This window comes from Leptodactylus fuscus, chromosome 4 (genome assembly GCF_031893055.1).
Source record: "Leptodactylus fuscus isolate aLepFus1 chromosome 4, aLepFus1.hap2, whole genome shotgun sequence".
NCBI classification, from domain to species: domain Eukaryota; kingdom Metazoa; phylum Chordata; class Amphibia; order Anura; family Leptodactylidae; genus Leptodactylus; species Leptodactylus fuscus.
This window is the reverse complement of record NC_134268.1, coordinates 213,183,472-213,194,879: the sequence shown is the minus strand read 5'-3', so window position 1 is coordinate 213,194,879 and position 11,408 is coordinate 213,183,472. Positions and strand designations below refer to the sequence as shown.

The window sequence follows — 11,408 nt, the reverse complement described above, 5'->3', positions numbered from 1 at the left end:
AACTTTAGAACTTTAGAACTTTTCCCCTTTCTTCTTTGCTGACAACCATTATACATGACATTTCTAAATTCGGACACCCCACGCCCTTTACGTCATAGCTTTCGCTTCAATATATTTTAGTCACATTACAACTCGTAAAATAAAAATAATCTGACAAGTCGTGAAGGAAACCCCTCTGTCATAACTGTAACCTATGAGAAATCCGCTCTGCGTTTCCTAAGGGAGTGGTTTCTGTGAAATAACTTTTTTCGCCTAAATTTAACAGTTGCAAAACTCCTGTCCCCGCTGGGTGACGTGGGCTTTTTGCATAATACGAGTGGATAAGAGTTCTGCTCTGCAGGGATAATGATGCTGCCTCCTATGAGTCACAATGGCCACTCCTTCTGCTCTGCTTCAGGCTGCTGCTGCTCAGGCTCTTTGTGTATAAAAGTTCCTTGGGAAGTTGAGTCTGTCCACCATTCGGCGACCTGATCCGCCTCGTACAAGCCTCAGCCTGAAGTTCAGAGTCCAAGCTGCTTCCTGCAACCATGCAAGTCTATGCTGCCCAGATCTTCGCTTTGGCCACCCTGCTGGTGCAAACCCTCACCCAAATCCAGGCTATGACCCCTGCTGCAAAAAGTAAGAGGGATGGGGTATTCATTCATGTCCGCCTTTGCAGAAAAGGAACTTTTTTTTATTGCTTTTCCCTTCTAAATTCTACAAGTTGCTGCAAGTAGTAAGTGCATGTGCTGATGTAGCAGAGCTCATCCTTGACCGAACTATTGCACAGCACCGTGCTATACATATGATAGGCATAATAGCACAATGTGCCAAATGACTCAGCTCTGCTACATTTGTAACAAGCCCAATATCTTGTATGGGAAATTGGCCGAGTTATCGCATCTTCCAGGGAGTTCTGTCTAAATATCAGGACGCTAGAGCGCACATTCCTAGTCTGGAATGCTTCACAATACTCAGGGGTAGGGGGGAGGGATAATTGGTTCAAGGCATGGAAATGAAGGCAATTGTTGCTGGTTTGTGTTGCAATAATTTGTATTTTATGTAAGGTTTGGGACTCGGCAGCGTCGTCGCGATGTGGTTATCATGTTCTATAGAAAAACTGGGATGAGATCCAGAAAAATGAGGCGTTTTTGTTTCTGGTTCTCTTTTTATGATGCTTTCCCAGTATCTAAAAGTGTCCGATCACTTGTCCAACTAACAGATATTCCTTTTGACCTCCCCAATACACATGCATGCTCAGCCTGGCCAAGAGTGCTTGTGTTCTTATTGGTGGCTGCGGTCAGGCATCTCTGATGGCAAGGAATCATTGGTATAGGTCGTGGAAATCGAGATGTTGTTGTAATTGAGACGTTTGTTGCAATGATTTTTTGTACGATTTAGGATTCTGGAGTGTCGTTGTGATGTGGTTACTATGTTTTGTAGAAAAGCTGGGATGAAATCCAAAAGGAGAGGAGGGGGTGGGAAAATGTTCCTTTCTGGCTCACTTTTTAGGATGCATTCCCAGTGTTGACAGCTGGTTAGATGCATCAGGACATTTGTTTAGCCAACGACTATTCCTCCTGACTTCCCATATACATGCATACTCAGCTTCGCCAAACCAGTGAGAGATAACCGCTATCAGACACCTCTGGTGTAACTTATGTTTAACATGCCTGACCTAATATGATTGATCTATTTTCCCCTGACATCTGACATTGTATGAATATCAGGACACCCGCACGCACTTTAGAGTCTGAGCAGATCGTGCAAGCTCAACTTTGATGCATATGGTCAGCTTAAGACCCCATGCACATGACCAAGAGTGCATCCGATGTGGGGCCGAGTTTGCAATAGAATGCAGATGGATGTGAGTGCATTCCGTAATGTATTCTGACCCGTTCCGATAACAAGTTGCAGAATAGTGCAAGTTCTATCCTCCATGTCATCGGAATGGATTGGCAGCCCCATAGATGTGAATGCGTCACAGAATCCACTCAGATGACACTCCAATCTTAGATCCAACAGCACTCCACTGCAAACTCGGGCCATATCGAACTCGGTCGTGTGCATGGGATCTAATCCTTCATATATGTGGCCATATTATGGATTTGTGAAGCGTTCTGTGGACCGGCATGCTATGGGGTTGCTTTATCAATAACCGCATTTTCCGCACTGGTCTTGATCATCCTCGTCCTGCCGGAGTCTGCACCTAATATGTGTACCTAAACCAGAATCTACACCAGCTCCTTCTGGATATAGATTTCCCAGCAAACTACATGATAAATCTGACAAGGCTGATTTTGAGGAACGTGGCAAGTTGCAATTTTCTTTTGCAAAAAGTTGCAATTTTTTTGCAAAAAATTCTAATTTTTGCTATGGTCCCAGCCTCAATGTATTTTTCAGTTTATATACTGTAGATGTCTATGGATTCCTCCCTTAATGGTATATTGCAATCGGTTCCTCCAGGGGCACTATATGGTATTATATGGGAAATCTGCAGGATCAGGTTTCCATTATTGGTGGTTTACGAAGAATTGTCCACCCAAAGGCAAGTTCGTGAGAAGCTCCAGATGTAGCAGTGATGGTATTGTAGGCTATGATGATCCACAAGCAATACAGTCGCAAATAGTTAAGTGACAAACTCCGCTCTGCTCCATCTGCAGCCGCTCTTATCCTGGAATTTTAATGTATCTCTGAGACCCTGCTGGTAATGTCACAAGGTCGCACCTCTGGCTCTTATTTGTTGTCTGTCTGAGAATGTTGAGCAGCTGACTCTGCCATGTTTGTGTACTATGACCTGTACCCCCTAACAACTTGTGATCTCCTTGCAGACACCACCGTCTGTCTTCTTCCCATGGATGAAGGTCCCTGCAAAGCCACTATCCCCCAGTACTATTATGACCGATACACCCAGACGTGCCAGGAGTTCTTATACGGAGGCTGCGGTGGAAATGACAACAATTTCGAGTCCTTGGAGGATTGTGAAAAAATGTGCTGGAAAATCAAAAGTGAGTTCTGCCATGATGTAGCATTTATACCGTACTATACCCTCCCGAATTACTCAACGTATATATGGGAAGAATATGCAAATCTGAATTCCATGATGTAATTAGGAAGCTAGTGCCTCAAAATTGCCAATAGAGGGCACACACTGAGAATGTGCAAGTCTATCTTCCATGATGTAATTAGGAAGACAGAGTCTCAGTGAAGGAATCCAATAGAGGGCGCTCCCTCTAACATCATGCCGACCTTCTCAGAGGCCTTTGTTTGCAATGATGTTGGGATTTCACCAGGTACAGTCTCTCAGCCAAGGACAGCTGTTTCGTTGTTCTTGCATCTCATCAGCTTGGCGCAGAGAGGACTGATCTGGCAGAGGTGAGAGGCTTAGACGGGGTTGGGGGGGATATCGTCACTCCATAGGGAGAGAACCACCATTTAGGTGTGTGGAGTCTTATTAAACCATGAGCGCTCCACTGTACAAAGAAACATGGGAAGAATATATCCCCTCAATGTATATACTGCTGCTTGATGAAGGAGTCATTGATAGGTCCTATAGAGGACCACCTACCTACCATGAGGGCATCTTGTGGAATTAAGGAAGATGGGGTGGGAGAGGCGACGCTTCTCGGCTTTCTGTGACCCAAGATGCAGAGTAAAATCGTGCCTCCCACAAAAAGTTGGAAATGAGTATGTGTAGGGATAGACTGTGTACTGGTCAATGTACTGCCACGTCATGGAAGGGGAGGACCTTGCCTCATCGATGGGGCACTTCTGTATAACTAGAAATTTTCCAATAAATTTTTGCCCCATTTATATTCTCAAGAACAGGATTGCCAACTGTCCAAAATTTGACATGCCCTATATACATTAGAAATATATGGGTCCCATCGTGGTAATGCCTGCTCTACTGGAGGTTATGTCTAAATTTTGACGAGATGCATGCCCATTCTCCAAGGTTCATGTGTCTAAGCAAAAATCTACACCAACTCCTATTCCAAAACACATGACATAAATGATGATAAATTTGATGGGGACAATTGCCCCATCGTGCCCCACTCCACACCTCTTGGCACAGAACATAAAACGTCAAAATTTTGTCTCAAAAAATTTGACTCTTGGAGAAATTTTTTTTACTTTTTTCATGTTTTTCAATTTTATGTTTTTCAATTTTATGTTGCCCAAACCACAATAATTCAGCCCTAGATATCTGATTTTTGGGTGTTTGTGAAAGTTACTTTTGAACAATCCCTTAAAGGGGTTGTCTCATTGTCTTATCATGAGGATGAAGGGGGGTTGTTAATGTGGAACCCCAATATCGCCCCCTCTCCTATCAAGATTATCTAATGAAAGTGGATCCTAGAATTAGAGATACATTTGGCTGGATCAGTCAACAGCTTTCACGTCTCCACTTAGAAGGCAATGGGCAGGTCCAGCCGAATGTCATTGGGGTAAATAATGATTGGTTGTGTTGGGTTTCTTTCAGATGATTCCAGCATTAATATTTCTGAAAAAATCTTTCAATCGACAGCCAAGAGCTTACAAAAAGTGGACGAGTTGGGTAAGGTCTAGAGCACTCAATGTGAGCCAACGTCTTTCTGCCAAAGCTATAGTAGCCGTAACAAAAATTTGAGGAAATGGTTGGCCACTGGTTCATGACGTCATGGTGGACGCACCACCATACGTAGGCTCTTACTAAAAATTACCGATCTCCTAACAACACCTTTTCTCGTAGCCACGCTTCCACACCGGTCTGTCTTACTTATAATATGTTCCTATTGTATGACGATTTTTTTGTAAATATTATTTTCCGATGAATCTTTTGACCTTGAACTTTTTGTCTTCCATTTTCCAGAAGTCCCCAAAATTTGCCGAATGGAGCCGGAGCCAGGCCTCTGCCGAGCCTTCCTGAAGCGTTTTGCTTTCAACCTGGCGACAATGAAGTGCGAAAAGTTTATTTATAGTGGATGCTACGGCAATGACAATAATTTCAGAGATGAAGCGTCTTGTCTCGAGACCTGTGCCCCCAAAAGAAGTAAGTGATATCATTCAATGGTGTCCTGCTGGGCCATGAGCCGAGGCCTTTACATAACATAATGCGATGTAACTTGGAAAACCTAATAAAAATATCAAAAAATTGTTAAAATTGAAAACATATAATTGTAAGAGAAATAAAAAAAAAATGTAAGCATGTAAAAAGAGTGATTGTGATAAAATAATTGTAAAATATGAGCAGAGATGTAATGGTATTTCCAAAAAATTCCCCAAAATTTATTATTCTAATTTTCAAATAAGAAGGTACTGTAAAGGCAACCCCTGTGGTTGTTATGTGGGGCCTGAAGAAGGGACTCCTATAAGGGCACTATGATATGGCAACCTTGTATTGTATGGAGTTGGGGGCAGAAAAATCTATAAATTATCTACAATTCTACCCTAAATCAATAACCATGTACATCATATAGGAAGTAGGTTTCGATTACTAGTAATATCACATCTATCTATCTATCTATCTATCTATCTATCTATCTATCTATCTATCTATCTATCTATCATCTATCACATATCTATCTATCTGCTGTTGAATGTTGGTTCAGCTGAAAGCTATCTTCTCCCGAGTAGGAGAAGTTGGGAGGCTCCCATAGACATTAGATGGTTGGCCAAAATTTGTTGGCCAGTACGCATGTAAAATGTATGGGCCATCTTGACAAAACCTAACCATGGTCCCTGTTCAGCTCCTTGTTTGGGAAATACTCCTGTATAGATGCCTTAGAGGCCATATAGGAGGTGATCTATAGTGTGTACTAGAGCTGGGAGAACCTCTGAAGGTTTTCGTTTTTGGTCAAGTAAGTTTGTTGCGAAGTGGAAGTTAAATTCTTATACTCTGGGGTCTCTTCAGGTCCCAGAGTATAGTAAGTGGAGGACCAAGTGAGGAGTAAAAAATAACAAACATCTATACTCTCCTTCTCTCACCTCTCCTGGCCATATTTGTGGCATTCGACACTCCCTCTGGGTCCTTTTCTGGCATCTCTCAACCTCCTGAGTGGCATCATGCACTCCGAGTTCACCAGGAGGCTAGAAAAGAAGCCAGCGGAAGCATCAGACGCCAAGATGGGGTGAAGGAAGTTGAGTATAACTGTTTCTCCGCCTCCTCCTATTATATTCTGGGGCCTGAAGATACCCCAGGGTGTAATAATTTCACATTTGGTTCCTGGGTGACGAATACCCAGTTTCCTTCCAGAAAGAACTCAGAACTTTTGTAAAATTTGGGCCAATCCTGGTTCAATGCAAACCAGTTTTCTAATCAAGGTCATGGCACCACCCCACTGTACCCCATAGAGTCCCATGGCTTTACATGCTTACCCCAATTTATCTATGGAGCTCTATGAAACTCCAGAACTCACAAAAGAAACTTGTTTGCAAAGACAAGCCATGCAGAATGAAGTTGAGTTGCAAAAAGACTCCTTTATGGCAAAGCCCTACACCAGATTTGAGGGTACATATCCTACTGGCTGAAATGCTACTGTTCAATGGGTCACCCAGTGTCTTTTCGTAGACTGAACCTGAGAGTTTGGAAGTGTTGTAGGCCAACGCTTAGTAGAATTGTACTATCTAGATTGGTGTTTTGGAAGCTGGCCGTACACTTCAGATCGCAGTTAGTCTGCAGCCATTCCACTCAAATCTGCAATACACATGTATGATTGACACCACGTTCATTGGAAAGAGTGGACTATGTCCTCCCCTATTGACTCGTTTCACATGAAAACAAAAAGATCGGCATGTAGAAATCCAACACCCCCATTCTTCGTTTCCCACCTCCGCGGGATGGTTTCTTTGAAATTGATGGGATGGCTAACATTGACCTAATGTGTATGGAGAGCTCTACAGAGGAAAGAATCTGTCTAGTGACTCGATCACTTCCACCCGGACAATATCACTTACCCTTGAGTGTAGTCGTATTGACTCAAGCCTTGTTCACAAACAAGGTAATCTACCAGTAGTAATATTTGTCATGCATGAATAAGATATGTCTGACAAGCTCATGACTCATTCTTGAAACACTAGTCATAGAGTAATAAGATAACAGAAAATGGAGAAATTAGTCTAGTGTTGTCCTCCATTAGTCCAACAGAGATCGAATGGAGTGGTAGGCACAGGACCACCACTACAACATGGGCACAGGGCCACCATTACAACACGGGCACAGGACCACCATTCGTGTTCTAGTATTGGAACCCCTAGTAGAGATGAACTAATCTCCCAAAATCCATTTTAGGATAGATTTGGTTATCAGATTTTCTTAAGACCAAATAAATTCAGACCGAAACAAAAATATTTTATTTGCATTCAATGGCCAAGAGTAACCTGAACCAAATGATCCAAAGTTTAGATACCCAGGTCATTGGAAATACAAAAAAACCCAAAAACAAACAACAACAAAAAAACTATATCCTTGGCCATGACAGTGGTTAGTTTAGAGATTACTCTTGGTCAATGAAAGTAGATCAATGACCAAGAGTTTAATGGTGGCCAGTTATATAACTAGTAACCTATATAACCTAATCCCAAAAGTTTTGGAGTCACCAGAATCCAAAACTTTTTGCAATCTTCCACTCGTCTCTAATTTCTAGCGATCAGGCCCTTATCTCTAATCTTGTAGTTGACTAGCCCACTGCCATTTTGATCAATTCATTGGTAACAAATCCTGAAAGTTTTGAATTCCCTGGAATCCAAAATTTGGGGGAATTTCTGCACAATTTCGATTCATCCTAAACGATCGTCCCAAATGGGTGGACAGAAAGGTAGATACTAGGGTTGAGCCGATCTTGAGATTTCAGGATTGTTTTTAAAATCCGATTTCTGATCATTTCCCATTCGAACCTGATCCTGATCCCAATTCCGATCCCAATGCAAGTCAATGGGATTTTTTTAATAATTGAAGATCGGATTTTAAAAACGATCTTATTCACTACACAGCAAATAAAAATTGAACGCTTTAATTGTTAGACTCCAATTGTAGTGATGTAAAAAAATATATATAAAAAAAAATAAAAAAATCCTCTGGCTACTTAGTCCCCCCTGGTGTCCACTTACCTGCACAGAAGCGCTGCCGTTGGTCCAGTCCCCACTGTTCTCGCTCCTCTTCTCACCTCGCTGCCCCCGCCTCCCAGGTTAGTCTTACGGAACAAGGCAGGGCTTGTGGCTTAGGAGAGTGCGGGCGGGTACAGGGCGGGGAGATGTAAGTGCACACTTCTTCCTTGGTCTGTAACACTAACCTGGGAGGTGGGGGCAGCGAGGCAAGAACAGCGGGGACCAGACCAGCTATCTGTGCAGGTAAGTGTTAGCTACTAGAGATGTTAGATAGTCTCCCATTAGGATGAATGGACGCAGCCGGCGCGCAGGGGGTTAAGCGGCCGCACGCCAGCACAGGCTGTATGCCGGCTGCATCCATTCATTCCTATAGGACCTAGCTAACATTGTTAGCTTTTCCCACAATGCTTGACCAGTAGAAAAGCATTGTGGGAAATAACCTCCAACCTCAATCCCGCCTAAAAAAATCGGGATCGGAATTCCCGATCGCTCAACCCTAGTAGATACTGTAGATTGATAGAGTCTCTTTTAACCAGGCGCATAGCTAGAGGGGATACAGAAGTAGCAGCCACTATTGGGCGCTGGACCCTAAGGGGGCTCCAAAGGCCCTTCTGTTACATAAAATATACCACCAATTTATATGGCACATGGTATATAGGGGACCAATTATAGAGTTTTGTATAGGGGCCCAGGAGCTTCTAGTTACTCCTCTGCTTTCTACTTCTATAAACTTTCCGCACTCCTGTGTTACATTATAGCAGCTGTTTGGTTTTGTGTTTGTAGATGCTCCCAGCTTCTGCTATAACCCCAAGGATGAGGGATCATGTTCTGCATCTGTAACCCGCTATTTTTTCAACATTGAATCCAAAGTCTGTGAAGAGTTTACATACACTGGTTGTGGAGGAAACTCCAACAACTTTGTCAGGATTGAAGACTGTAATAAAGTGTGCAAGCAAGGTGTGTGCGGAGATTTATCAAAAATTATTTAGGCTGAAACAAAAAGAAAACAGAAAAATCTCAAAATAACTTGGTTTGATTGCAAGAATTATTCAAAAACAAAAATTTATTTTAAAGATAATCTAAAAAAAGATTTTTTTTTTTAAATTAATTGGTCTCCAAAATGAACAAACTCAATTTACTTCTTGCAATAATAAATATTTAATTTTTTTTTTTTTTTTTTTTTTTTTTTTTAAGTGATTACTGGAATTGAGGAAAAAATTGAATCAACCAAAAAAATAAAATGTTTTTATGATATGCAACTAAACCAAGTTTTAAAATTTTTCTGTTGGCACAAAAAATATACTACATCAAAAAATGCCAAAAACAGATTAAAAATATTTAGTTTTTTTTTTTAATAACAAAAAAACAAGACCAGATTTACAGTTAATAAGGGCGTTAGGTTTGTGTCTATGGGCACCTCATGATGTACATGTTTCCATCAAACTCACCAAACTTACTTTTTATTAATTCCATTACATGAAATTTTTAGAAATTTTACTAATTTTCACAGTAACCGAAATGCCAAACCGTTTGTCTCTAACCCTAAAACTCTTGTCAAAAATTGTTCATAGACATATTAACTTTTTTAAAATTTATTTTATATTTTGTCATAAAATTTGATAATATGCATGAAGACAAAATGTGAAAAAAATAAAAAAAATTTGAAAAAATTTGAAAATTTGTTCCCTAATTTTGTCAATTATTATTGATTTCTAGGAAACAAAAAGCCAAGGAATAGGAATCGTATTCGCAAGCTGAAGCCGCAATCTTGAGCGCTGAATGAGGAGGATAACACTTTTATAGGTTGACATTAATGCACTTTCTGTCTTTCATGGGACGCCCAGGATACATCTGGCGGAGAAGAGCTTGCTTATTTTGCAATATATCTAAAATTGGAACATTGTATTTCCAGTTAATACGTACAGCAGTATTTTTGCCAAAAATTTTTGACAGTTCATTTTTGGGGATTTTAAGTAAGCTAAAAGGCGCCTAGATGCCACTGTCATGTAAAATGTGAATAAGTCAAGTAAATATTTTGGGCCACGTGCCACTAGAGGGCAGTGTTAATAATAAATTTGCTTGGCTGGACAAACGGTATCAGTAACAGACGGGGTAGTGTAGATGACCTCCAAGCATCTAAAATTATACAGTTAAATCCAGGCCTGGAAATTTGTCTGACTTTCTAATATTTAATTTTGGTACAAATTTGTTAAAACAATTTCAAAAATTTTTCAAAAAATTCTCAAAAAGATCTATGATGACTGATAATTTATCTACAGTACTGACACAATTCTCTTCATAGTTCTAACCAAGACTGGATGGACTAAAGTTTTTAACGCAAATATGTTACTGACTCGAGTATTTGGGTTCTAGGGACGACCCTGTAACTATAAGCCCAGGAGTATATGGTATACTCTCAATTTTTTTTAATGAATTTTGTATATAACTGTATTTAGTAAAATACTGATATTTTTAAGTTTTGGATGAAATGCAATACTACACTTTTTTAATATGTAACCAAAAATAACGGCACTTCTGGATTATATGTTTTTCTTAAATTTTTTATTTTTATTTTGTACATCTGTATATATACTATACACAAAGGGCCTGGGCGCGGAAGACGCAGCTCTTGGGTGAATTCACATAAATTGTAATGTTTATATGTTTTGTATTTTTTGAAAAAAAATTAAATATTTTTTTCTGATGAAATTTTAAGTCTGTGTAAAATTTTCCGTCAAATTTTATTAAGATTAACAAATTTTTTTTCCAATGTCGAGACGGGCATCAATTTCAAAGCTGGGAGGAGATTTTGCCAAGATAATGGGCAAAGTAGATTTAACAATTGCTTCAAAGAACACCTATAAGAAAATCTTTATCATTTTCCCACTTTTGAGGTCCTCTATTGGGCAAAAAAATCTATGAATTTTTAAAAATATTTTTGAATTACTGAACAGGGAAGAAAATGTTTGAGATTTTTTAGTTTTCTACAAGGAACGGCAGATTCTCTATAAGGGCTAGTTCACACGGGGGGCGGTGGGGCGGATTTTGGTACCGAGAGTGATGCGGCATTAGCGGAAAAAAGTATGCTAGCACTCTCCATAGACCACCATTGTGAGGGGGCGGATTATGACGTGGATTACGTGCCATAATCCATTCCGTCCCCTTTGTGCCCGTGTGAACGGGCCCTTAGAAATTTATTCTGGTATAAATTGTTCTAAATATAACATGTAAAAAAATGGATGAAATTTTAGTCTTTCGGGAACCTTTGGCTAGTTTTTGTAAGTGCATCCCTGTATTTGTTGGAATTTTTTTTCAAAATTTGGGGATCCTGGAAAATTTGGAAT

General features: G+C 40.3%; 1 protein-coding gene across 2 annotated transcripts; it reads left to right on the top strand.

The window, feature by feature from the left end:
- The first annotated feature begins 369 nt into the window (after window positions 1-369).
- On the top strand, window positions 370-10,779 carry TFPI2 (tissue factor pathway inhibitor 2). Of its 2 annotated transcripts, XM_075271768.1 has the most exons (6): window positions 370-618; window positions 2,811-2,987; window positions 4,463-4,537; window positions 4,832-5,011; window positions 8,848-9,021; window positions 9,781-10,779. In XM_075271768.1, the coding sequence occupies exons 1-6, from the start codon at window positions 528-530 to the stop codon at window positions 9,834-9,836; spliced, it is 753 nt and encodes a 250-aa protein (XP_075127869.1). In that variant the 5' UTR covers window positions 370-527; the 3' UTR covers window positions 9,837-10,779. The 2 variants fall into 2 exon arrangements, with proteins under 2 accessions (XP_075127869.1, XP_075127870.1); XM_075271769.1 differs by lacking the exon at window positions 4,463-4,537 and having other exon boundaries at window positions 376-618.
- The last annotated feature ends 629 nt before the right edge of the window (window positions 10,780-11,408 follow it).

Excerpts from the sequence above, each read along its gene's own strand:
- TFPI2 (XM_075271768.1), top strand. The coding sequence starts at position 528 with ATGCAAGTCTATGCTGCCCAGATCTTCGCTTTGGCCACCCTGCTGGTG. Across the intron at positions 619-2,810 it reads TATGACCCCTGCTGCAAAAA|ACACCACCGTCTGTCTTCTT; the intron begins GTAAGAGGGATG and ends ATCTCCTTGCAG. Across the intron at positions 2,988-4,462 it reads AATGTGCTGGAAAATCAAAA|ATGATTCCAGCATTAATATT; the intron begins GTGAGTTCTGCC and ends GGTTTCTTTCAG.